The sequence below is a fragment of the Vulpes lagopus genome, chromosome 10, assembly GCF_018345385.1.
Source record: "Vulpes lagopus strain Blue_001 chromosome 10, ASM1834538v1, whole genome shotgun sequence".
Classification (NCBI taxonomy): domain Eukaryota; kingdom Metazoa; phylum Chordata; class Mammalia; order Carnivora; family Canidae; genus Vulpes; species Vulpes lagopus.
This window is the reverse complement of record NC_054833.1, coordinates 10,752,183-10,777,492: the sequence shown is the minus strand read 5'-3', so window position 1 is coordinate 10,777,492 and position 25,310 is coordinate 10,752,183. Positions and strand designations below refer to the sequence as shown.

General features: G+C 46.7%; 1 protein-coding gene across 1 annotated transcript in view; it reads left to right on the top strand.

The window, feature by feature from the left end:
• The first annotated feature begins 5,096 nt into the window (after positions 1-5,096).
• The window catches only part of GMPR (guanosine monophosphate reductase), a 47,398-nt gene continuing 27,184 nt past the window's right edge, over positions 5,097-25,310 (top strand). Inside the window, exons 1-4 of the mRNA XM_041772104.1 lie at positions 5,097-5,261; positions 14,243-14,362; positions 16,749-16,832; positions 19,799-19,972. Coding sequence (XP_041628038.1) covers positions 5,175-5,261; positions 14,243-14,362; positions 16,749-16,832; positions 19,799-19,972 — 465 coding nt within the window. The 5' untranslated portion in view covers positions 5,097-5,174. The remainder of the gene's footprint in view (positions 5,262-14,242; positions 14,363-16,748; positions 16,833-19,798; positions 19,973-25,310) is intronic.

The following is a 25,310-nucleotide window of genomic DNA, read 5'->3' as shown; positions in this document are numbered from 1 at the left end:
AGAGCCTGCTTCTCCCTCTGCCTGTGTCTATGCCTCTCTCTCTCTCTATGTCTATCATGAATAAATAAATAAATCTTAAAAAAAAAAAAAAAAGAAAGTTTTAAAGCACAGGCTTAAATAGAATTAGGGATGCTAAAGACTCGATAAAGGGAAACAGAGAAACTGGTTTTTCTGGGCAAGAGAAAGAGAAAACAACTATTTACATTTTTTTTTTTAATCAAGAGCAAACCAACGATTCAAGAAAACTTGTCTTTTTCAACAGAGAGAAAGCAAACTTTCAATCGTATACCAGTGTACTTTAAAATCCACTCACGTCAATCTTAGTCCATCCTGACCACACCTAAAATTCCTTTCCAAGGATATCCCTTCACAAACCTACAATTTTCTTTTGCATTCAGATTTTGTCCCAAGCCATTTCTTTCCAAACAATCAGTCTCATTTAGGACAAAATTACTTTCTTTTACCTTCAACAAAAATGCATTCCCATTCCTTCTATCTTTCTTACATATCTCCTACTTCTCTACACAAGAGTTGCTTTCCTTGTTCCCATCAGTCTTAATAACATTTAGCAGAATTTTAACTCTAGAAACCTTAGTCCCCAGTGAAAACTAAGGTGTAACCAATTTTAAACTGTCACAGCAGGATTCTTTAGGTGCCAAATTTATGAACCAGTTAAGCACAAAGCATGTTTGCCAATAGATTTGAATATCGTTAGTTCTTTTGCAGTAAGAAGTAAAAAGCACAAACTGATGTCCATAATCAATGCTTTAGCACTTTATCCAATTTGGAAAAGACCTAGATGTCCACTGAATTTTTTTAAAATTTTTATTTATTATTTATGATAGTCACACAGAGAGAGAGAGAGAGGCAGAGACACAGGCAGAGGGAGAAGCAGGCTCCATGCACCGGGAGCCCGACGTGGGATTTGATCCTGGGTCTCCAGGATTGTGCCCTGGGCCAAAGGCAGGCGCCAAACCGCTGCGCCACCCAGGGATCCCTGTCTGCTGAATTTAATCCTACTTATAATCCAAACAAAACTTCCAGGTTTCAGGTTACCAAAGACTTTGAAAGCTATCTTAATCATTATGCATGAAAACTTTGATGAGACAATTAACCATCATTTAAGTCATCTTGTAATTTGTTAAAATTGCAAGAGATAACATGAGCTTATTTGACCTTCAGCAAACCTCAATAGAATAAACGTTTCATGTTGAGTGCTGATAACTTTAAAGTCATGTCTGTCTTAACTAAACCAGCAAACTTAATTCGGTATTAGTTCAAATACCCAATTATGTTCCATCTGGATCTTTCCCATTGCCAAATTTTACCTGAGACGCTGGTGGGGAAATCTGGAGTGGGCAGTGTTAAGTTCAGGAGATGCTCTTCTTGCTTCTTGACAGTGAGGGGAGAAGGAGTCATGGTGCCTGAAGCACTGAGGGAGTGCTTAGAAGCCAGTTATGCAGGCTGCACCCAAGGTGGTGCACAAACAGGAGAAAGGGGCAGGGGTGGGAGGGAGGCAAAGTGCTGCCCAAAGGCTGAGGAAGGGTACCTGGTTCTAGAGTTCATCAGCTCCAACAGAGGAGCAGATGCCTTATTTTTCCAGCAACAAGGGGGAATGGGCAGTCTACGTCTGGCCGGAGAAGGCAGGGAATTTCCCCCAAACAGGGTTTAGGCAGCTGCTCGGGAATATTCCTTAAAGTCCCTGACCCTAGATAGACTAACCACAGTTGGCTCCAATTATAGTCATTAACCCGGGAAATGAATGAGAATGTCGCATATCTATTAGGAGGAGGAACAGTGATAGAGCCAGTGCCCCCTTTGCTAGGGTGGCCTAGGATTACTTGGAGGACGCCTATTTAGATAATTAGCATCCAATACGTTAGGAGGGAGTTTACTGGTCTGATTACTACCAAAGATGTTCTGCTAGAGAACTATAGGTCCAGGTCCTGAGGTAGAGGCCTGAAAGCCTAGAATGGACCTAGGGTACCTCCATCCACTTGCCCTGTTTCCTGCAGAAGAGACCTACTGACGATCCTACTGAGGCCATGCAGTGTTACAGGAGCTCAGCCCTTTCCTTAGTTTGGCAGTCTGAGTTGTTTCCAGTGGGTTACAAAGGCACCCCAAGGGAGAGTCCTTGGGGACTGAAGAAAAGAGAGGGTCAATTCCCTGACTCCCCAGATGGTGTCCCACATGCAGGATACTTCAGATGTTCCTGGTGTCAAAGCGACTTGAGGCATCCCCGAACAAAATCACTTATGACCACTGCTGTCGATAAAGGCCCCTATAGGAGGGATGCCCGTGTACCCCTGCTTCCCCATGGCTTCCTATGCAACAGATGGATGCCTGGCATATGGACAGAAAAACCGCCGTTTTTAACCCATGGAGAACACTAGAAAAGTTTTATAAGAGGAAATTACCAAATTTTGTAGCTTAAATAGTTAGTAGAGAACACTGATGGAAAGCAGTTAAGAGAGAAATCCATCATGATCTACGAGATGTTCCAACACTGTAGTCCTTACAGCCAACTCCCCTAGGAAATGGTCGCCAGTTGGGTTTTAATTCAATAGGGTACTGATTTCAGCTGGCTCCCTGTGGAGGTCCCAGGGCCAGAAGTGGCTTGACCAGGGATGTGAAGGGGATTGCATTAGATCAATGAGGAGGAAACCTCACATGAGAGTCTTAGGATTGGCAGCCATCCTGGTGATTTCGGTGGCTGTCCCTTGCCCAAGACAATTTTGTATAAGGACAGGAATAAAGAGAGGGCATCAAGTTTTTAGGTCTTATTACCATCCTGCTCAGTGTACTAACCTCCAGCCCAAAGGCAGGCTTTCTCCTCCCGGTAGAGGAGGCATGGGCTAGAGGATTACAGCCTGAGCCATCGACATGAAAGTGTTCCAATAAGACCATACTCCTTCAAGAGCCCCTGGAGGGAGAGTAAAGGAAGAGGAGAGAAAGCACCAAGTTTGCAACATGGCTCAGAGTTCAGATGAGACTCTGGACTCAAAGTCCCACGTTTGGGTGCCATATGATACTGGAAAAGGCGCTTGGTTTCAAAGCCCATCTTGAGATGTCTTTGGTGCGAAAAGGTGGTTTTATTAAAGCATGGGGACAGGCCCCTTGGGCAGGAAGAGCTGCACGGGTCATGAGGAGTGGCCCATTATATACTTTCAAGTAGGGAGAGGGTTAGGGAGAGCATAGGTCTCTAAGGAATTTTGGAGGCAAGGTTTCCAGGACCTTAAGGGGGGCTGGCTATTGTTAGGAAAAGATCATTTATTACCACCTAATGAAACCTGAGTCATGAGACCCTTCAGATGTATATCGGTGGGTCATATGCTTGGGGGATGATTGTCAATATGTATCCTGTGGGGCTTAGAAATAAAGGAAATTTCTAAGGGGATTTTTATATGTTAAAGTAGACTCACAGGGTCCTGGGGATTGAGCTAAAATTGCCTTTTGCCTTTAGCAAAGTGTTAACATGGAGACAGTTGAATCCCTAGAGGAATGTCACTCCGCCTGTTTCAAGGACTTGTCAATAGGCTGTAGGTAGTAAAGAGATTGCATAATTTTTCTCTGCCTTTGTGTCTCACACCATTTAATATACAGTGTTATATTAGTTTCAGGAGCACAAAAGAGTGATTCAACAATTCAGGGTCTATAAATTTTGCCTAGACACACATGCAGGCAGCTTAATTCTTACAAAAGCCTGGGAAACAACATTAAATCTTTTTCCTCCCTTCCTCTTAACCTATAAAAAAACCCCTGAAGTTTAAACAAATAAAGTGACTCCCCAAGGTCACTCAGCTGGAAAGTGGTGGGGTCAAGTTTTGAACCCAGGCAGAGAGAGGTGGTGGGACTTGTGCAGCTCTAGCTAAGACCGCAGTAAGTTTTAACGACTGAGCGATTTATATTTAACTTTAAAGCGAGCATGGGGGATCCCTGGGTGGCGCAGCGGTTTGGCGCCTGCCTTTGGCCCAGGGCGTGATCCTGGAGACCCGGGATCGAATCCCACATCAGGCTCCCGGTGCGTGGAGCCTGCTTCTCCCTCTGCCTGTGTCTCTGTGCCTCTCTCTCTCTGTGACTATCATAAATAAATAAAAATTAAAAAAAAAAAATAAAGCGAGCATGGGCAAGTCATTTCCTTAATGTGATCCTCATTTGCCTAATCTGCAAGGTGGCTCCCTCTTGGGGGGGGGGGGTTGTTTTGAGTGACTGAGAAGGTGCAGGCCAAGCATTTACTCACATCTTAACGTATAATAAAGCCAAGTCAACAAGTGGATTAAAAATAAACTGACAGATAACACTCAAAGGGGATTCAGGTCCCTCAAACCCCAGGACCTGCGCTGACTATACACTTCCCTGCTTTTATCCCAACAGATACACCCCTGAAATCCAAAGGGGATACAAAAATTGCCTCATCCCCATCGTTGCCATAGATTTACCTGCCCACAGTTTTCCTTAATTCTATCTAGCCTCCCCAGGGTTTTATTCTTTGGCAGGCCAGAGGTCTGACTCAGCACTCGACCGGCGCACAGAGCTTGGAATTAGAGAAAGAAACAAAACCTCCCAGGGAGCAGCTTTTTCCCTCTGGTGAGGCGGTCACACAAGTCTCCTCCCTGGGGGGGCGCGGACCTCGGTGTGGCCTGTGACGATATGCATCCCCCGGTCCTCCCAGTGGTGACCCCCACCCATTCGGTCAGCACAGGAAGACGAGGCTCGTAAGTGCAATCGGAGGGGCGCGGGGGGGGGAGTGTTAAAAATGTCAGGCTGGCTGACTTTCTGAGCCATTGGTGTCTCCCTACTCTGTCCGCACCCCCGCCCCGTCTCCCCTTCCTCCGTGACTGCGGGGGAGCAGGGAGCGGAGGCCCGGGAAGGGCCCCCTACGGAGCGCGGGGGCGGGCCGAGCGCAGCCACAGGACCCGCCGCCCCAGGGCGCAGCGTGCGCGCCCCACTGCCCGGGACCGGCCCCCCGCAGGCGGCCCCGCCCTCGCCCCGCCCTCGCCCCGCCCTCCGTCCTTGCCCCGCCCCCAGCCGCGCTTCTCGCCCCGCCCCCTGGCCAGCCCCGCCCCTCGCCCCGCCCCCGCCCCGCCCCCAGCCCCCTCCGCCGCCCGGCGCCCGCGCTGCAGGAAGGAGGTGCCCGCTCTCAGCCGCGCCTGCCCAGCGCGCCGATCCGCACCATGCCCCGCATAGATGCCGACCTCAAGCTGGACTTTAAGGATGTCCTGCTCCGACCCAAGCGGAGCAGCCTCCGGAGCCGAGCCGAGGTGGGGACCTCCGAAAGCCGCAGTGGGGGTGGGATTTGCTTTCCGGGTGGCTCAGGAGAGGACCGTGGACGGAGGTGGGATGGGCTAACCTTGCCGGCTTTTCCGTGTGTCTGTGGGTGGATGGGATGCTGACCCCCTCCCCCGCGAGCCCTCCCGGTCTGCTGAGAAAGGGGGAAGCCAGCTGGTTCCCTGCCAGGACTTGAGGTGTCTTTAAGGGACCCAGCTCCGCTGGAAAATTCTAAATACGTCCGGTTGGGTGGGCAGGGGGGAGTGTACTACAGACTAGATACAGAGGAGCGAAGACCAGGCGGCCAGCTGACTTGGAAGGAATGCGGGGGGGGGGGGGGCTGGAGGGGTGCAGAGAGGAAGGAATTGACACAGTGGAGCCCAAGTGTAAAGGAAGAGCTTTGTGATTTTGGCACCGTCTCTTAGTGCGGAGAACTGCCCTTTGCTGCTTTAGTGTCAGCTCCAGCAAGGGATTTTTTTTTTTTTTTTTTTGTAAATGCTGAAAAAACAGGCAAACTCCAGGGTGTCAAAAGTTCAGGGTTTACTTTTCCACGTTTCAGTGACCTTGCTGGGAGTGAGGCTGCAGAGTCGTGCCTGGTGGCACCCTACCTACCTGACAGCTGCAGTCCAGCCCAGTTCCAGGAAAGCGGAAAGCACTGGGGCACAGGCCTGGCAGTGGGAGGCAAATAGGACATCCTGGGCAGTTTTGCTGGTTCTGTATTGATGAGATCAGAGCCCAAGGAACAGGTGGATATTGGACTGACAGTAGCCGCAGGGGAGAGGGCCAGGGACACCCCTCCTGGGGACGATGAAGAATAACCTAGTTGCTCCTGAAAGGCAGAGACCCCTGGAGTAGGGTGTGCTGAGGACCATGGCTTTGCCTGGTCCTCTGAAAGCTGGAGAAGGAGGTGGGGAAATGGCTCCATTAGGAGCTGGGGCCTCAGGAGTAAACAGGAGGAAGCCGAGCCAGCACACTCTTCCAAACGCTCCGCTCCACAAGATCATAAATAAATCCCCTTGCAAGGAACTCAGCTGCCTGTCTGTGCCCATGGCCAGGCCTCGCTGCAGTGCCTGGCGTTGCCAGCCAAGGGTTTGTTTGGATTAAGGAAGCGTCCTCTTTTAGTCAGTGACCAGAACAAGTCACCTTCTCCAACAGGAGGGGGTGGCAGCTGGACCCAGAGAGGATGGGACTGGGCAGCACCCCAAGAGGCCACAAATGATTAACCCTTATCACTCTGGTTTGGGATACTCTCTTCCTGCCCTTCATCATGTCCTTAAAGGTGCTAAAAGAGTGGGAAAATAAGAAGAAAAATAAATAGTTTGGGTGGCAGGTAGCTAGTAGTACCTAAGGCCGGACGAAGGCGAAATGCGGGGATTCTGGGCAGTACCTAAGGCCGGACGAAGGTGAAATGCGGGGATTCTGGGCAGATGAATCGTGTGGTGGCCTCAATCTTCTTTCAGTATTTGTTCAAAATTCACTTAGGAGAGAGGAACTTAATTAAAAAAAATTATGTGCTTTATAGAAGGATTATCGTATGTACTTTCTGAGCCAGGAAAGATCTTGAGCGGATAGAACATTTATAATTTATGCGATAGAAGAAAGTATTCTTTTTCCAGAGAATAGTATGATGTCATGCATCATTTGGTTTCATGCTTTGGGCTGATTGAAACAATGTCCCAGCTTCCAGTGGCACCTTTGCAATCTCCACATACACATTGCAGTGAGAACTCTGTGCCCTTGAGAGATGTTTTCATATTTCCATTTTAGTGGGACTTTGCCAGCTCTGTGCCTGGAAACCAGAGTCAACTGGAATTGCTTTCCAGTTCATTCCCCCGATGGTGTGGGTGCCTGGCTGGTGGCGTCCCATAATCTGCCTGCTTTAGTGATGTTTGAGGGATCTCCTTAGCCCTCGATCTAAGTAGGCTTCTAATCCCTTCTCAGTGTTTTCTCAGTTTGCTTGTGGATGCCTGGAAGTTCTTACAGGGAAATGATAAAAGCTTTTTATTGTGGGATCCGATCGAAGTCTGGGGTGCATGCCCCCTGACAGAGGTGATACCAGCATGCAAAGTTGAAGCTTAACGGTAGAATGACAAGTCTTTGAGCCTCACTGGAGAGCAGAGCAGAGTGGAGCTAGGAGACAGAAAACATACCCTGTAAGACCAGAACTGGCTGGGAAGGGAGTTTTGACTCTTGACAAGATTTATCACTGCAACAGTTTTGCTGAGAGCTGCGTCTGCTGATGGATCATCAGGCAGCGGACAGGAAATGGAGAGAAAGGCAGAGTGGTTTGCCACTTAGACTCCTGTAGGGGCATTTCTGCAAGTGTCATATAAAGTGAATTTGAGGTCAGCCCCCAGAGGCAAAGGGTACAGGGGAAGGTGGGCCAGGTGGCCTTGCTTTGATTGTACCAGACAGGACTGGAGGTCATCTCTCAACTTGTGCAACAAGCCCCTGGTACACAAGAATAAAGTCGCACAGGGCTGCTTGGGGGCATTTGGGTAATCCTTTCAAAAGAAGTCACATGTTTGTTGATTGAACCAAGAACTTTGTCTTTATCTGATACACTGGCGTTGGTCAAGTCATTCCTTGACTCCCTGATCCGTTCACTCTTCTTCAGAACCCATTCCTGCGTCTGATGTTCGACGTGAGCCCTTAACCTAGGGTAAGATTTAAAAACAAAACAAAACAAAACAACTTATTAACACAGCCATAACTGTGGAAGTCAGACAATGAAGACATCTGTAGCAGAAAATTGGCCACTTGTCTGAGGACAGAGAGGACAGAGAAGACAGGACGCAATGAGAATTCAGTCTTTTTAAAACTCACGAGTGGTTTTTTTCCACCAGCGGTCCAGGGAGAGGCAGACCGGATCCGGGAAAGTCTGACTGAGCCTTAGGGGTCCACGGCAGGTTGGCCCACAAGGGATCAGAGCGTGGCAGTGGAGAGAATATCCGGCTGCGAGCAAGCTGACCTGGGTTTTTTTGTTTTGTTTTGTTTTTTTCCAACATCTGTGCTATTTTAGTACCTTGGCTCTGTGTTAGTTTCATGGGGCTGCTGTAACAAAGTACCACAAACTATGTGGCTTACACAATAGAAATTTATTGTCTCACAGTCCAGGAGGCTGGGAGCCCCAGATCAAAGTGTCCAGAGGCTGGATCCTTCTGAGTGCTGGGAAAGCGAATCTGTTACATTGCTCTCTCCAACCCTCTGGTTGTTTACCCACAGCCTTTGATGTACCTTGCCTTGTAGATGCATCATTCCATATCTGCCTTCATCTTTATGACATGTTCTCCCTTTCTGTGGGTCTGTGTCCACATTGTCCCATTTTGAGAACACCAGTCATGCTGGGGTGCACCCTACCTGACTGACCTCATCTTACCTTGATCATCAGCAAAGACTCTTAACGGTTCACAGGTACCACCGGTTGGCATTTCAGCATCTTTTTGGAAGATGCATTTCAAACCATAGCAGCCTCTAGCAATTTTGCTCTGTAAAATTAGAGGGTTTGAGTAGCATTGTTCTTAATGAGTGCTTCAGAATCACCTAGGGAGACACTCCAAAATACACATATTGTCTCCCAACACAAAGCTTCTCGCTTACTGAGTTTGGAGCGGCATGAGCATGTGTATTTTGGAAATCTTCCTACAGTGGTTCCGATGTGCACACAGATGCGCTGGGCTAGCTGCTGGAGTCTTTTCCATTTGTGGAACCCTGTGGCTCTCTGGTAATGCACAGCTGCGCAAGCTTGTCCAGATCCTGGCAACTGGTGATGAAGCCTGCGGGGGACAGAACATGTCCAGAAAGTTAGGCTGGGACCCCACCAACCATTGCCCCGAAATACAATACCATTCTTAACCCTTGGTCAGACATTAATTTATTCCTCAACTCTGAGCTCCTAGGACTATGAAGACAAGAGGGATTATCCCTATAGACTTACCATTTACAGGTGAGACAGATGATAACATATTTAATAAGAGAATTGCTTGCATCAGTACTCACACCGCACTTCTGCTCCCCTGTACCCTCTTCACTGGACAGGGACTAGAAGGCCCAGCTTATCCTCTAGGGCATGTTGCAGGTACTCGGGATCCTGGATTTTCTTGCCCAGAAGACTTCAGGCTAATTCCGAGGCTCGTGAGGGCTCCTTTCCAGGGTGTGTTTTTCTGGACCTGCCATGCTGCTGGTGTACTCCCCTCCAACCTCAGAGAGCGGCCTTGCATCATCTGTGTGTGGGAACGGATGTGTGTGTGTATGGAGCTTGGTGTGCAGACGGGGGTGTCTGTGTGTGCACATAAGGATTTGGGTGGGATGAGAAGAGGATGTGGACCAGAGGCCAGGGTCTGGTTCTCCATATCATCGTGTCCTGGTGCTTTCTCGGTCATTAATGAAATTGTGTTTGCCAAGATGGGAGAATAGAACACAACATAGAAAGAAGGCTTATGCTTGTGTAGGAGCCCGTTAGCTCGAGCGTAACGTTGAGGTACTTAGAAATGTGATGGGTGGGTTTCCATTTGTGTTTTTGGCTCCCAAATGTTGGGCTGTAGGACTTCATTCATTCATTCATTCATTCATTCATTCATTCATTCATTCATTCTTGAGAGACACCGAGAGAGGCAGAGACACAGGCAGAGGGAGAAGCAGGCTCCCTGCGGGGAGCCCGATGTGGGACTCGATCCCAGGACCCTGGGATCATGACCTGAGCCAAAGGCAGATGCTCAACCACTGAGCCATCCAGGCACCCCTGTAGGGCTAACTTTAGTGAGAAGGTACATTTAAAGAGCAGCAGAAACATGTACTTTTGAGGTGGAGGAGGGGTAGTTTATTCCTTTATGTTCCCTTGCAAATCAAGCTTAGCAGAGTGGGGACTTGGAGGTGCTATATTTGGTGCATTGACCAGCTGTGGCAGATTAAATGCCAAGTTTTTGTCCTGGGAGGCTGGGGTATTTAAACTGTCTCTCTCAGTGAACAAGTGGTATATTTTGTGTGTGTGTGTGTGTGTGTGTGTGTGTGTGTCTGTGCGCGCACGTGTGTGTGTCTTTTTGTGTGGATAAGAATGGGGAAGATAATTACAAATTTTTAAGAATTGATTTTTATTTAAAAAATTTAATTCCGGGATCCCTGGGTGGCGCAGCGGTTTGGCGTTTGTCTTTGGCCCAGGGCGCGATCCTGGAGACTCGGGATCTAATCCCACATCAGGCTCCCGGTGCATGGAGCCTGCTTCTCCCTCTGCCTATGTCTCTGCCTCTCTCTCTCTCTCTCTGTGACTATCATAAATAAATAAAAATTAAAAAAAAAAATTTAAAAAAAAATTTAATTCCAGTATAGTTAACATACAATGTAATATTAGTTTCAGGTGTACACTATAGTAATTCAACAATTCCGTACGCTCCTGATGCTTATCACAGCAAGTGCCCTCCTAACTCTCCGTCACCTGTTTCACCCATCCCCCATCCCCTCCCTCTGGGAACCCTCCATGTATTCTCTAGAGTTAAGACTCTGTTTCTTGGGGCACCTTGGGTGGCTCAGCGGTTTAGCGCCGCCTTCAGCCCAGGGTGTGATCCTGGAGGCCTGGGATCGAGTCTCACATCAGGCTCCCTGCATGGAGCCTGCTTCTCCCTCTGCCTGTGTCTCTGCCTCTCTCTCTCTCTCTCTCTTGCTGTCTCTCATGAATAAATAAAATCATAAAATCTTAAAAAAAAAAAAGACTCTGTTTCTTGGTGTGCACCCTCCACTATTTTTCTTTGTTCATTTGTTTCTTAAATTCCACATGAGTGAAATCAATTAGCATTTCTCTTTCTCTGATTTATTTCACTTAGCATTATACTCTCTACCTCCACCCATGTCATTGCAAATGGCAAGATTTCGTTCTTTTTTATAGCTGAATGATATCCCATTGTTTATATACACCACATCTTCTCTGTCCATTCATCAATCAATGGACACTTGGGCTATTTCCATAATTTGTCTATTGTGAATAATTCTGCTATAAACATAGGGATGCATGTATCCCTTTGAATTAATGTTTTTGTATTTTGGGGGATAAATACCCAGTAGTGCAATTGCTGGATCATAGAGCAGTTCTATTTTTAAGTTTTTGAGGAACTTCCTTATTATTTTCCAGAGTGGCTATACCAGTTTGCCTTCCCACCAGCAGTACAGGAGGGTTCCTTTTTCTCTACATCCTTGCCAACATCTGTTGTTTCCTGTGTTTTTTATTTTAGCCCATCTGACGGGAATGAGGTAGTATCTCATTGTGGTTTCATTTGATTTTCCCTGATAATGAGTGATTTTGAGTATCTTTTCCTGGGTCTGTTGGTCATTTGAGTGTCGTCTTTGGAAAATGTCTATTCAGGTGCTCTGCCTATTTTTAATTGGATTGTTCATTTTGGGGGTGTTGAGTTGTATAAGTTCTTTATATATATATATATACTGATAGAGATACCGAGCGTTTATCAGATACATTATTTGCAAATATTTTCTCCCATTCTGTGGGTTGCTTTTGTTGATTGTTTCCTTTGCTGTGCAGAAGCTCTTTATTTTTACGTAGTCCCAATAGTTTATCCTTACTTGGAGAAGATAATTTTATTTCTCATTCTTAGAATTAAGGATTGTGTGTAATCTACGATATGAAGAATAGAAATAAGGGCGGGAGTTTACTGTCAAGGCTGACCTTTTTCCATGAAGAGCTCTGTTTTTTCCATACTGCTGATAGGGTTTTGGGGTGCCAAGAAAAACCCATCATGAGCTCAGCTGGGTGCAGAGTATAGCAGCCCTCCCCATGCATCTTGGGAGGAGTATGAGTAATTTGAGAGCTAGGAATTCTGGTTATTTTGAGCTTGCAAAGCCGGAATGTTAGAGTGCCCTTAGCAGCACAGAAAGTTGCAACTAATAGACTCCTTCAGTTATCTTTCAGGATGCAAATCTAACTTTGCTTCACTGAAGTAGAGCCAAGAATCATAATGAAGGAAGTAGAGAAGCGAATGAGCTGCCCCACCTGCTCATGCAGTGAGAGCATCTCATTTCCCCTCATCTTTGCTGCTGCTTAAGGCCAGAGCAGACATACCTATGACATCATTCACCCAGGCAGCCTTCTGGACATGGAGTTGTATAGAGAACAAGCAAGATGCGTGGGAAGGCTATATGGCCCGAGATGTCCCTTGGTGTTTTTTGACCTGTTAATTGCAAAGTGAAAGGTGTTTCAAATGAAAAGGGATCTGAGAACGATCTAGATAGAAGGAAATGATTATTGCTGATGTACTCATGAAGCCAGTATTAATGTAGGTGGAAATTGTTTCAGAAGCTGAAGATTCATACCTGTATGTCTCTTGCCACTTCTCCTTGGGGAGGCACCCGCTTCTAGGCTGGTCTTGTCTGTCAGGGTCCAGCCAAGGGAACAAACAGTGCTAAATATGTAAAACAGGGAATTGCATACAAGATATCCGAACTCGGGTGACAGGCCAGATGAGGTATTGGGGCATCCCAGAGATTGACAGCAGTGAAAGACCACTTCCAAAGGGGAAGTGGTAATGTTACTGGAGTCCAGGTACTGGGATCACTCTGTGAAAGCTGGCCCCAAGACCATGCAGGCCAAAGTAGAGGGGTTCTGGGGGACCTACCTTGACTCCATACAGGCCCCCCTCCCTGGTCCTACACTATCCTTAGTTTCCTGCCTATTTTCTTCATTGGCTAAACCCAGCCAGAAGCCAACCTGGGCAGTGAAGCCCATGTCAGGGGCGGGATGGGATGTGGACTTCGGATGGTAAGAGGAGGTCAGGAAGGGGTGCAGAATGGATCTGTGAGCATGCAGGCCTCAGTTCTGCCTGGGTGAAACAAGTGGTTCTGACTCTGCTAGCTCTGCTACCTCTTCCAGAGCACGCAGCTTTTGCGGAGCCCACCATCATGGTTTAGCTCTTGTTCTGGATTCCTGCCTGATAGCTGGCTTAGTCACAGATGTCCTGAAGTTGAAGTTACAATGGAATCAGAGGGCCCTCCCTCCAACATTTGCAGGTCAAAAGAGCAAGTGTTGATAGGCATAGACTATCTGGTTGCAAGGACTTCCTCTCAGCTCTTTGAAGGAGGGTATTATGCTGAGTGAAATAAGTCCATCAGAGAAGGACAAACATTATATGGTCTCATTCATTTGGGGAATATAAAAAATAGTGAAAGGGAATAAAGGGGAAAGGAGAGAAAATGAGTGGGAAATATCAGTGAGGGTGATAGAGCATGAGAGACTCCTAATTCGGAAACGAACCAGGCAACCAGGTGTAGTGGGAAGGGAGGAGGTTGGGGATGGGGGGAATGGGGTAGGTGACAGGCACTGAGGGGGGCATTGATGGGATGAGCACTGGGTATTATGCTATATGCTGGCAAATTGAACTCCAATGAAAAAAATTAAAAAAAATTAAAATTAAAAAAAAAAAGATGCTAAGAATCACAAAGCAGGGGAGAAGGTTGACAGGTTAAGGTATTTTATGGTTTGCTGCTCACTGCGAGGTGATTTTGGAGAGTCTGGTTCTAACAGTAAGAATGAGAGGGAGAACCATGCTTGGCAGGGGAAGGGTGGAATAAATTTTTCCAGAAGGGGAATGGTCCCTCTGGGGCTTGGAAGTGGGGTAAGGTAGTATGTATGTGGGTATTGAAAGCCAGGCTGGATCAGGCTAGGGATGGTAGTGGGTTGGGAGGGGCTGCTGAAGGAGGAAGGCTTCCCATTGGGAGGTTTGGTTTGATGGCAAGACATCCAGTGCCTTGTACTGACAACTTGAGGATCTTCAAGAGGCCGGTTCAGCTTTGTCCCCGGATGACAACCTGTTACCTGGTCTCCTCGGGAGCTCTCCTATCTTTGGAACACCTGGCTCAGCCCCTAAGAGACCCAGGGGCATACACTCCCTTTTTGTTCTTTCCTTGCTCCACACTCTAGAAATCCATCACAAACCACTTAAAGAGTATAGCACTTCTCTTTCTTTTTTGCCAACAGGTGGACCTTGAGCGTACCTTCACATTTCGAAACTCAAAGCAGACCTACTCAGGGATTCCCATCATTGTGGCCAACATGGACACCGTGGGGACATTTGAAATGGCAGTGGTGATGTCACAGGTAGGATGGTGGGCACTCTTCCCTCGGCTGCTTGCCCTGGAGAGGTTGTCAGGAGCCCAGCCTGGACTTGTTCAGACACAAAGAAGAGGAGCAGATTGAGACATTTGGGATCATCCACTGTGGCCAAGCTATTAGGCTCTGAGTCCGATGGTTGCTGGAGGCACTTCTTTCCCTACCTTTGCAGTCAGAAGATGGATGGAGTCTGGACTTTGAATTCAATGAATGCAGGTCTAGACCTGCAACCATTTCTTTCTTGAAAACACTCACGGTAGTTTTAGAAACCAGAAATATTATAACGTTAGACTAGTGTCATAGTCTAGAAGAGCAACGTCGCCTTTGAAACAAATGCAGAACTGCTTCCTCTGCAGTCTGTTCAGTAACATTTATTACACAATTATGTACAAAACATTTATTGAGCACTCATGTGCCAAATAGTAGATATACTGTGTGTGATGTTATCACAGCCCCTCTGGGCGGGTTCCTTTAACAGAACTGAGGCAGAGAGAGGAGGAGGAAAGGTCAGTTGAACTCTTGAGGTAGAGACAGAGCCAAGCTTCAAGCCCAGACTGATTCTAGAGTAAGTGATTTGCCTCCCAATTCACACTGACAGGTAACAACAGGAGAAGCTCAAGGTCCCTTCTAGCCAATTACCCATCTCATTTCCTATAAAGGGAGTAGCTGGTGTCCTGGCATTGGGAGAAATGAAGGAAAAGCCCTTTGTGGGTGGGACCTTTGTCCCACGCGGCTGTGTCTGAGACACAGTGCATCTTATTCATCCTTGATGTGAAATGTTTGCTTCTGATGTGCACAGAGCTTGTGTGTCTTTTTCCATCAATGATGGCCTGCCAAGTAGAAAGAGAAATCCAATTAGTTGGAAGAGCTTCTCACTGGGCAGCGACTCAAGCCTCAGGAGGTACTAGGATTCATTATTAGCCAGTGATTAGAAGGAAGATTTTCAAACAGATTATGAATTCAAAAAATGGAATAGTGGGTGGTCCATCTGAGTCCATGATTAGTAGTATTCTCTTTCAGCCCACAGGACCCACAAAACTTTGGCCTGGAGGCGAATACATTAATCGCTGAAGAAATCTGTTTTTTTTTTCTCCTTGTCTTGTGCTTGCTCTGCTCGTTGATACAGCCATTGCTACAAATGAATTATGTATTAGGGTAAAAGTGGGTGGGATCAGGGAACAGTAAGGAAGTATATTGGTTCACATATGGGCGTATTAGTCCATGAAACATGGAGAGCTTGCTGTGCCCTGCCCATTTTCACAGGAAAGACTCCCTGTCATTTGAGACCATGTACGTTGAAAATATAGTAAAATGGTGTCCTTTGAAACCATGCACAGGTACTATGAGTTTCCTGTTTCTAGGATCCACTGAGTTAGTGTGAGTTAATAAAGTCATAGAATTTTAATATTTTTTTAAAAAGATTTTATTTATTCATGAGAGACACACAGAGAGAGGCAGAGACACAGGCAGAGGGAGAAGCAGGCTCCATGCAGGGAGCCCGATGTGGGACTCAGTCCCAGGACCCCGGGATCACGACCTGAGCCAAAGGCAAGATGCTCAACCATTGAGCCACCCAGGTGCTCCACGTTATGGAATTTTAGAACGGGAAAGTGTAGATGGGGAAATCGACCCAGAGAAGTTAGGAGAGGGGATAGAACCTGAGCTCTCTAGTCAGATTTGCGTTTGCTCTTGGCCTTTGCTCCTCTTTAGCCAAGCAATTGTTAAATTGTTAAGCTCCATTTGTGTACACAAAGCTAGCATTACCCTGCAAAGTTGCCCTGAGAAGGAAAGGACATGAAATGGTACACAAAGTGCTTGTGCAAAGTGTGGATGTTGGACTGGGTTGGTAGTCCTAGATTTGGGATTATAATTTGTAGCATTCCCTCTGTGAAGAATAGCAACTACATGTTGGGTTTAGCTTTTAGCAAGATCTGTTCAGACTGTGAACCCAAAGGAAAGCTTTCAGGTATAAGTCGAGGTCCTTCTGGGCTGGCTAAGGAGCAGATGGCCATCGAGCGCTCTTAGGGGCTGGGCACCTGCTGTCTGCTGGCCTGGGCCTGACTCAGGCTGTGGGCCAGGACAGGGCTTTGGGAACCCGTCCTTTCCCTCCCTGGCCTCTTGGCAGATCCTCCTGAGTCCTGAATGCAGTGTCGTCTGATCAGATTAGAATGGAAACCACAGTTGTGTGATTTTACCGGCTACACCTTCTTCTGTTTTTTGGCTTTCAGCATATTTAAAGCAAATTAAGCGTGAACTGGCAGGAACACCCCATTCTTTTGTGTTGTTGGGTTACCTCGGCACATTAGAGGAAGTAGAGCGGAGTCAATTCAAGTCACTTGACTTCTTGTCCTAACAGTGCTGTTTTCTCTCCTAGCACTCCATGTTTACAGCAGTTCATAAGCACTATACCCTGGATGACTGGAAGCTCTTTGCTGCTCATCACCCAGAATGTCTGCAGGTAGGACTACACCCCAGTTATAAATCACATCTCTTGCAGGAGGGGAGAAAGACTTCAGGGTAGTCAAAAGGATTTGAATTGGCAGCAGATGGCCATGCAGAGTCCCTAGAGAGACCTGTGGAAAGTCAGTAGTGGGCCTCTGCCCTTGATCGTTGCCAGGGACTTGCCAAGAAAACTTGTGCAGGATCCTATTTTGAAAATATTAAGATTTCTCTAACAGGAATATCTGTTTGTTTTTGTTTTTGTTTTTCCTTGAAAAATTTTGTGTTATGTCATGAGGGCCTGTGGAAGACCTGTGTTTCCTGCAAGGGGTGCATTTTGGTCTGAGCAGGCCTTTGATGGAGGAAAAACATCCAATTATAACAAGTTGTTTTGGAGTTGAATAAGCAATACGTCCACTAGGTTGGCTGTAATAAAAAAGACAGATACTAATGAGTGTTGGCGTGGATGTGAAGAAGTTGGAGCCCTTCCGCATTGCTGGTGGGAATGTAAAATAGTGCAGCTGCTTTAGAGCTCAGTTTGGCAGTTACTCAGAAAGTCAGACAGCAGAGTTACCATTTGCAAACCCAGCAATACCATTTCTAGGTGTAGACCTCACAGACAGAAAAATACGTGTCCACACAGAAACTTGTACACAGATGGCATTATTATAAAGGCAGAAAGGTAGAAACAACCCAAGTGTTCATGAACTGATGAATGAATAAAGAAAATCTGGTATGTCCACAGAATGGAATACTATTCAACTGTGAAAAGGGGTAAAGTCCTCTGATTCATGCTACAACTCGGATGAACCTTGAAGACATTTTTGCTCGGTGACAAAGCCAGACACGAAAATGTTTCTGCTTATGTGAAATGCCAAAAAGTAGGCTAACCTACAGAGACAAAGGAGATGAGAGATTGGCTAAGGCTGGGGAGGGTGGGAGTTTGAGGGTACAGGCCAAAGCGTGTGGGAGTGACAAATGTTTTAAAATTGTGGTGGAGGTTGCACAATGCAGAATAGGCCAAAAGCTACTGAATTGTGCACTCTAAATGGGTGGATTTTGTGGAATGTACTGATGGTTCACTAAAGCTGTTACTAAAAAAAAAAAAAAAAAAAAAAAGGCAGTTTGAAAATAACAAAAACTCTTATTATGCAGCACACCTGACTTGCCACCTGGCACATTTGCGTGGTTCTGAGCCAGCGCCACCAGAGAGGTTTCTTTGCATTGGAGACGCTCTCCTCTGTGATCAGATTGTGTCTGGAAAGTGATTTCATATTATACTGCTTTTGAGGTTTTACTGGCCCCTTTGTCTCCTTGGCTGTGCCGAATGTACATTTTGATTAGTGAGAAGGTGGTTTTGGAGATACAGTAATTCTGGCTCAGTACCAAGTCCTGCATTTTTTCCATATCATGTTTGAATGAATATTAATTGCTTCACCTTTTTTCCTTCCCGTAAGAAGCTTGGAGAGTGATGATTTTTTGCAGGGGAGGGGAGCGGGCCATACCTCTGACTGCTGTACAGGAGCTTTTGGCAATGTGTTGTTAATTAGAACCTTGTCCTTCATTACCGCGCGCGATCATTTGACTTACTGCTCTGCCTCTGACCAAATTAAAGGCTAATTAAAAAGAGGAAAATGTCAAAAACTTGGTAACATTGAGAGAAATGAACCAACCTTGAGTTCCACTTGCCAAACTTTAACAGAAATGGGAGGGAAAATAGGAAAGGTGACAAAGCTCTAGTGGGAGGGATGGACTGGGCCAGCACTGGGCAGACTGGCAGCAGGAGGAGTGAAAACTGGTGTAAACACAGAAAACTGGAATAAACATGTATCAAGTTACCAGGCTGTTTACATTCAGTATCTGTGTTGTCAATACATTGTTGCAATTTTAGGGGCATCAGGAAGGATATTCAGATATGTCCCCCCAACTTGTGGCTCCTGGCTTAGAGAAGTGACCTAAAATACAAATATTCTTTTTATTTTTTAAGATTTTATTTATTTATTTGTGAGAGACACAGAGAGAGAGACAGACACAGGCAGAGGGAGAAGCAGGCTTCCTGTGGGGAGCCCGATGGGGGACTCGATCCCAGGACCCTGGGATCACAACCTGAGCCAAAGGCAGACGCTCAACTGCTGAGCCACTCAGATGCCCCTAAAATATATTCTTATAAGAGGTGAGATGGCGACCCTGAGCACAACCCCAAGATTTAGTTACACTAAGGCATAAATTACTAAAAACAAATCTTCCAAAGTGCAGATTTTCACAGAAGCCAAGGGGCGGGTTGGAGAGCCCTGGTGCTGTGGTGGTTGGGGAAGAGGGTATCGCTGAGGGGGGCTGTGGTGGCTTCAGATGTAAACACAGACAGGTGCAGCTAGGAAAGATCATTTTAGGCTCGTCCGTTCTTGGACCTTTTGGACATTTTGCCCTTTTGGTAGGAGCCCTGAGTGTTGCAGTTTTTTTGTGTAGGTTATGATTTGCATGTTGTCACAGTATTGTATTGAGAGCAAAAACGCAGATAGGAAGGAGTTTTATCAGAGGAGTTTGAGACATCCTCCACTCCCTCCTGGTCCCCATGTGAGCTGCTCGGGGTGACCCACAGCTCTGGTGGGAGGAAGCTTGTGTCAACTGGCTGCCCCTCATTCTTCTGTCTCTCATCTTTTCCAAGAAGAGCAGAATTCGAACCAGCAGCTCCATGGTTCAGAGTTCCACACAGCTCGAGGAAATTGAGGAAAAGCCAAGGACTAGGTTTCCTGAATAATTAAACATCTGATCACTGGCCAGATTCTGTGGCCGAGAGTGGATCCCCTTTTTACCTCCGCTGTTGTGTGTTTCTTGAGCGGATCCGCTGCAGGTATATTATTTGGTCCACATAGACCTCAGAGACTCACTGCTCTCTCAGAACAGCAGAATGGGTGGAGGCAGGGTCTGACTTTTGGATGCTACTCCCTCCTCACATCTGGTGCCTCTTGGTTTATTTTGGTACAGCACGTAGCCGTGAGTTCGGGCAGTGGGAAGAGCGATCTGGAAAAGATGAGTGGCATCTTGGAAGCGGTGCCGCAGGTCAAGTTTATTTGCCTGGATGTGGCCAACGGGTACTCAGAACATTTTGTGGAATTCGTGAAGCTGGTGCGTGCCAAATTTCCAGAACATACCATCATGGTAGGTATAGTGGAACACCCTCTAGGTGGGGGGAAAGCAGAAAGAGGGCTGTTCAGCGTGTTGGGGGAGCTTCTTACTGAGATGAGTTGAGAATCATTACAAAAAGAAGAGGCGGAGGCTATGAAAGTATGCAGACTGGCTCTCCATAAAAACTAAAGTCCGGATGAGCATCACAGGGTGTTGGCTTTTTATATCCACCCACCAGCATCAGATGTTTCTTAGCATGGGATACCTTTGAACAAAGGTCTATGTCACCCCTTACTAAAGAGTTTATGTTTAAAAAAATGAAAATAGCGCAGTTGGGTTTGAGTGTAACCAGTTGGGGTCATCTGTAGCCCTCTCCTAACTTGCCAGTAGAAAACTGTCTTGTAACAGGTGAAATACCCCATGTGAACAGGAGTCCAAGTAGCCCACTATTATCTGCAAATCAGCTGTGGAGTATTGTTTTGTCAAGACCTTTATTCTTGATTTTGCCTGCCTTTTGTGTATCTTCCTAATTACGAACACCTTCAGTGGTCAGAAAGTTTATTTGCTGTTGCCAGGAAAGGCGGACTTACAGACAAAGGGACTAGAAGCTCTTGGGTTAAATGTGGGTTTTCAGAAATTGTGCATTGTTATTATATGTCTCTCTACTGGTCTTAGTTAATGTGACAATTATGGACTGTCCACTAGATAATTAACCTGTGTCTCCACTTTTGATAATTTTGCATTTTTTTCTCCTCGAATTTCATCATCACAAGGAAGTTGGGACACAGGAATTCCTTTTATTAGTGGAGTTAAATCTCTCGTTAAGGATTCACAAGGATTTTTAAGAGAAGTATTTTTATGCTTTCCAGTCCTATGAGAAGAAAGGATTAAGAGTTGTCCCAAGGTCAACCAGCTGTATGGTATGAGAAATCGGGTGGGAGATCAAAAAAATCCTTTTATCCTCCAGAGTACTGCTGCAGTGTCATTTTTTTTAAAACAATTTATTTATTTATTCACGAGAATACACAGAGAGGAGAGAGGGAGGGAGAGGCAGAGACACAGGCAGAGGGAGAAGCAGGCTCCATGCAGGAAGCCCGACATGGGACTCAATCCCGGGTCTCCAGGATCACACCCCAGGATGAAAGCAGGGCTAAACCGCTGGGCCACCGGGGCTGCCCGCTGCAGTGTCATTTTAAAAAAGATTTTATTTGTTTATTTGACAGAGGGAGAGAGAATGCACTAACTGGGAGAGGGATAAAGGGAGAGAGAGAAGTGGACTCTTCACTGAGCAGGGGGCCACATGGGGCTCAATCCCAGGACCCTGAGATCATGACCTGAGCTGAAGGCAGATGCCTGACTGACTGAGCCACCCAGGTGTCCTATGTCATTGTAGTTTTTGATAACAGTAATACTGCTTTTTGAGTACCCCCAGGCTTCAGGAGGTTCACATCTGTTCTTTCTCTTCTGCATAGTGTTTCTCTAAAGAACAGGAATTGTCCTGAATTTATCACAGATGAGGAATCTTGAGTCTAATCTGGTCTTACACTTTGGAGTGTTCACAAGGTCATATCAATACCGAACAGCGAATCGAGGATTTGAAGCCAGGCGGCGCGTATCTAGCACCTAGCATCTGGAGGCTCTTCTGCCTCCAGCCACCTGTAACTTTTTCTCACGCAGGAGGGAACAGAGAGCTGGACTCCCAGAAGAGCAGAAGCCCCCACCTGGGCCCTTCGCTGGGACCTGGTATCCCTAACCAGTATTTGGTATTGAACATAAATTCTGTGAAACACTGAGTGGCACTAGAAAGAGCATGAAAAATGTTGTGTTGACCAGGAGAGGACTCCTTTATTTATTCCTTGTGGAGAGAAGGAGATAAAGCAGGCCCAGGATTGCTGTTGATGGGTCTCCTTATCTGAATTAATATGGTCTAGATCTTTCCAGATCTTTCTAGTTCACCTCATGTGTTAATTGTGCTGGGGATAGAAGTGACTACTGATAAACTTAGAAGTTGTACTTTACAACCACTGGCATTTAGGGGGTATAAGGGTTCATTCTGAAGGGTTAGGAATCAGAAATCACATGGGTTTAGTAAGGCCATTCAGTGGTTCCCCTTTTTTTCCTCTGGTAATTCTTGCATTAAATTGTGAAATAGAGTGTACCTACAGACAAGTGCTTGGAACGTGGGTATTTAAAAGATAGCACTTTCCAGTGCCCTACACTCAGAAGCCCCTATTCCCACAAAAGACAAAGCCCCACCTTGACTTTAGCCATCATTTTTTTTTCCTCGCGGTGTCTTTGGTTTCACCACTGCTGATGCCTTCTTAACGTTATTTAACCATGCCTGCTTTTGGACCTTTTATAAGTGTTAACCCTGCTGTGTATCTCCTGTCATGTTTTGACCAGTAGCATATTGAGATGCAGTCACACTTTAGGTAAGCTATGTAGTAGGTATTCCATTGTTCCTAGAACAAATCTTTATTTTTTTTAAGACTTGAAAAAAAATTTTATGTATGTATGTATGTATGTATGTATGTATGTATATGTTTATTTATTTAGAGAGTGTGAGTAGGGGGAGAGAGAGAGGGCGAATGTCAAGCAGACTCCCTGCTGAGCTCAGAACCCAACTCGCGGCTGGATCCCACGACCTTGAGGTGATGACCTGAGCCCAAATCAAGAGTCAGATGCTCAACCAACTGCGCCACTCAGGTGCCCCAGGAACAAGTTTTTAATACTGTTGCCCACCTGCCCCCACTTGTCCTTTCCCCTTGTTCTACTTTGTCGCTGGTTGTGACGCGGTTAGAATCGCTAAGTTAGTGCCTCTGAAGTTGATGTGTGACCACATGATCCCAGTCACACTCAGCAAGTCACATAACCTTCTCATTTCCCTCACCTATGAAAAGGGGGTCAAGGATGATAATAATGGCTGGAGAATTTGGTGGGTCGGGGAGCACGGGGATCAGATGGTGTGATGTGTGCACAGCGTAGTTTTCACAAACAATTGTTTGTTGGTTGTGCGTACTGTTGAGGACAGATGCCCAAAGCACTGATGAGAGATGGAAGGGCTGATGGAGAAGAAGAATGGAAAATGGGATGGGAGAGTATTCATTTTTGTTTTAAGAAGTTGGAGAAAACATGTACTCCTTCTCTCAAAAGAATACGTGATTGCAGAAATCAGAGTTCCAGAACTTTCTATCATATACTCCCAACAGTTGCCTGTGAGTTTCAGCTCACAGTTGGCCCTGCCGAGAGCTGAGGCAAGTTGCCCATTGTGGAACCCAGAGAACTCAGTGGCGTTTCACCCCTCAGGGATGCAGACCAGGGAGCGGGAGCAGTGCAGGAGGGAGGTAGGCTGGTAGTATGGGGCAAAGAGCGTTGTCACCAATGCGACCCTGGGAGTTGCCATGGGGATGAGGCTGGGAGGGAGAGATTGGCCAGAGTTCCCACGGCCCTCTGGGCAGCCGCCACCAGCAAGTGCCTCTTTAGCATCTGCTGGTTGGCTCTGGGATGTGTTTTCATTGTTCTGTTGGTTTCCCCAGCAATGAACGGGGACTCTGGCGAGCTAGGTACGTTATTCCTGAGGCGTTCTTTGCTTGCACTGACCCCTGAAATCAGGGATTCATTTGGAAACCTTCAGTATTCTTAAAACCCTTGGTTTGGGGAAGTGTAATGTCTCTCATGGCTTATGGATGCATTACCATTTGTCCAATGTTTTGGAACCAAAAGATATATAATATGGATGCTGAGTGTCATCATGATCGCTCCAGGACACTGAAGGAGACGGGTGCTCAGAAATGGTCTTGGTTGGTGCACCTGGGTGGCTCAGTCAGTTAAGCATCTGCCTTTGGCTCAGGTCATGACCCCAGGGTCCTGGGATGGAGCCCCTAGTGCGGCTCCCTATTTAGTGGGGAGCCTGCTTCTCCCTCTCCCTCTGCCTTCCACTCCTCCTGCTTGTGCTCTCTTGCTCTCTCTCTGTCAAATAAATAAAATCTTAAAAAAGAAAGAAAGAAAAGAAAAGAAATGGTCTTGGTTGAGTCTGGAGGTTCTGGGTGTCTACGGCAGGAGTAAGAGCTGGTTGTTCCCTGGATTCCCGTGCACACCCCATTTCCTTGCCTTTCACCCAAGGCACACTTTGCCACGTGCAAGGAGGGAAGAAGCAGCGAGTTTTAGGAAACTTTGGCAGAAAAGGGTCCTGCTGGCTGGTAGAACAGTGTAGTAGATCCTAGAGCCATTTGCCTGGTGGCTTTCAGAGAGGAAGAAGAATGACCTGTTACTGTAGGAAAAGGCACTAGCATGGGTGAGGCACTTCTAATGATCTCAAATCTTTGAGCACAGCTGATAGCATCTACTTTGATTGACACGAAACTCATTTTAGGGAGCTCAGGGAACTTTCTGAGAATCACACTGCCAATAAGAAGTGGGCTTGGGGTTCGGAGCCAGATCACCTGCCCCCAGGGCCTGTGATCTTCCAGTTATACCGCACTGCAGCCGGCAGCTGTGCCAACTTGTTGGGACATAGACGTCCCTATGCAGCGTCTGAGAAACTGTTTTGTGCTAGTGGCTCTTTGTGACTTGGTCCTGGGGAGGTAGGTCTGTAACACCCCAACTGTTTGGAGTAGACTAGAGGCCCAGCTCCACGCCCCTGGGAAATGCCACGTTAGTCAGTGTGGACTGGTCCTCAGGTAGCCATGGGCACAGCCTCAGCATTTCTGTGCGTGGCCAGTGGCTCAGTCACCTGCGCTCATGATCAGAGCCACAGGGGGCCACCTTCTCCTGCTCTATCTCGCTTCCCAAGGAGGTGGACACTCTGTAGAATTGCTTGCAGGTGGGCAGCCTCACCTTGGAGTGTGGAGCCAGCCTCGCTGAAGTCCAAGGGAGTGGTTAGCCGGACAGCGCCCTTTAGGCTGAGTTGCCTGGATTTCCTGATTTTACCCTCTTTCTGGAACTAGTGTGAACTGGAACTTGGCAGAAGCTATGAAGGGCCTCAGATCCAGGTGATGTTTATCTTTGAGAGTTCCGTAGTAAACTTAGTTTAATGCACCATAAAAGATGGGCATTACCTTGATAGCTTCTCTTACTTCCTGCTTCCACAGGCAGGTGTAGGGACATTTCTGTGTGCCTGGGAGAAGGTACTAGCAATAGCATATCAGCACTGTATGTCAGGAGTTGGCAAACTGGTCCACAGGCCAGATGCAACCTGTTGCCGTTTGCCAGCCTCTGCCTTATATCATCCTATAGAAAGGATTTTTCTTGTTAGGGGTCCTCAGTAGAGCCAATAAAAGGTGGGTAGAGAAGTTACTGTGTAATAGGTACTGAATTTCAGTTAGGGATGATGCAAAGTTTTAGAGACGGGTGGTGGTGGCTGCACAGCATT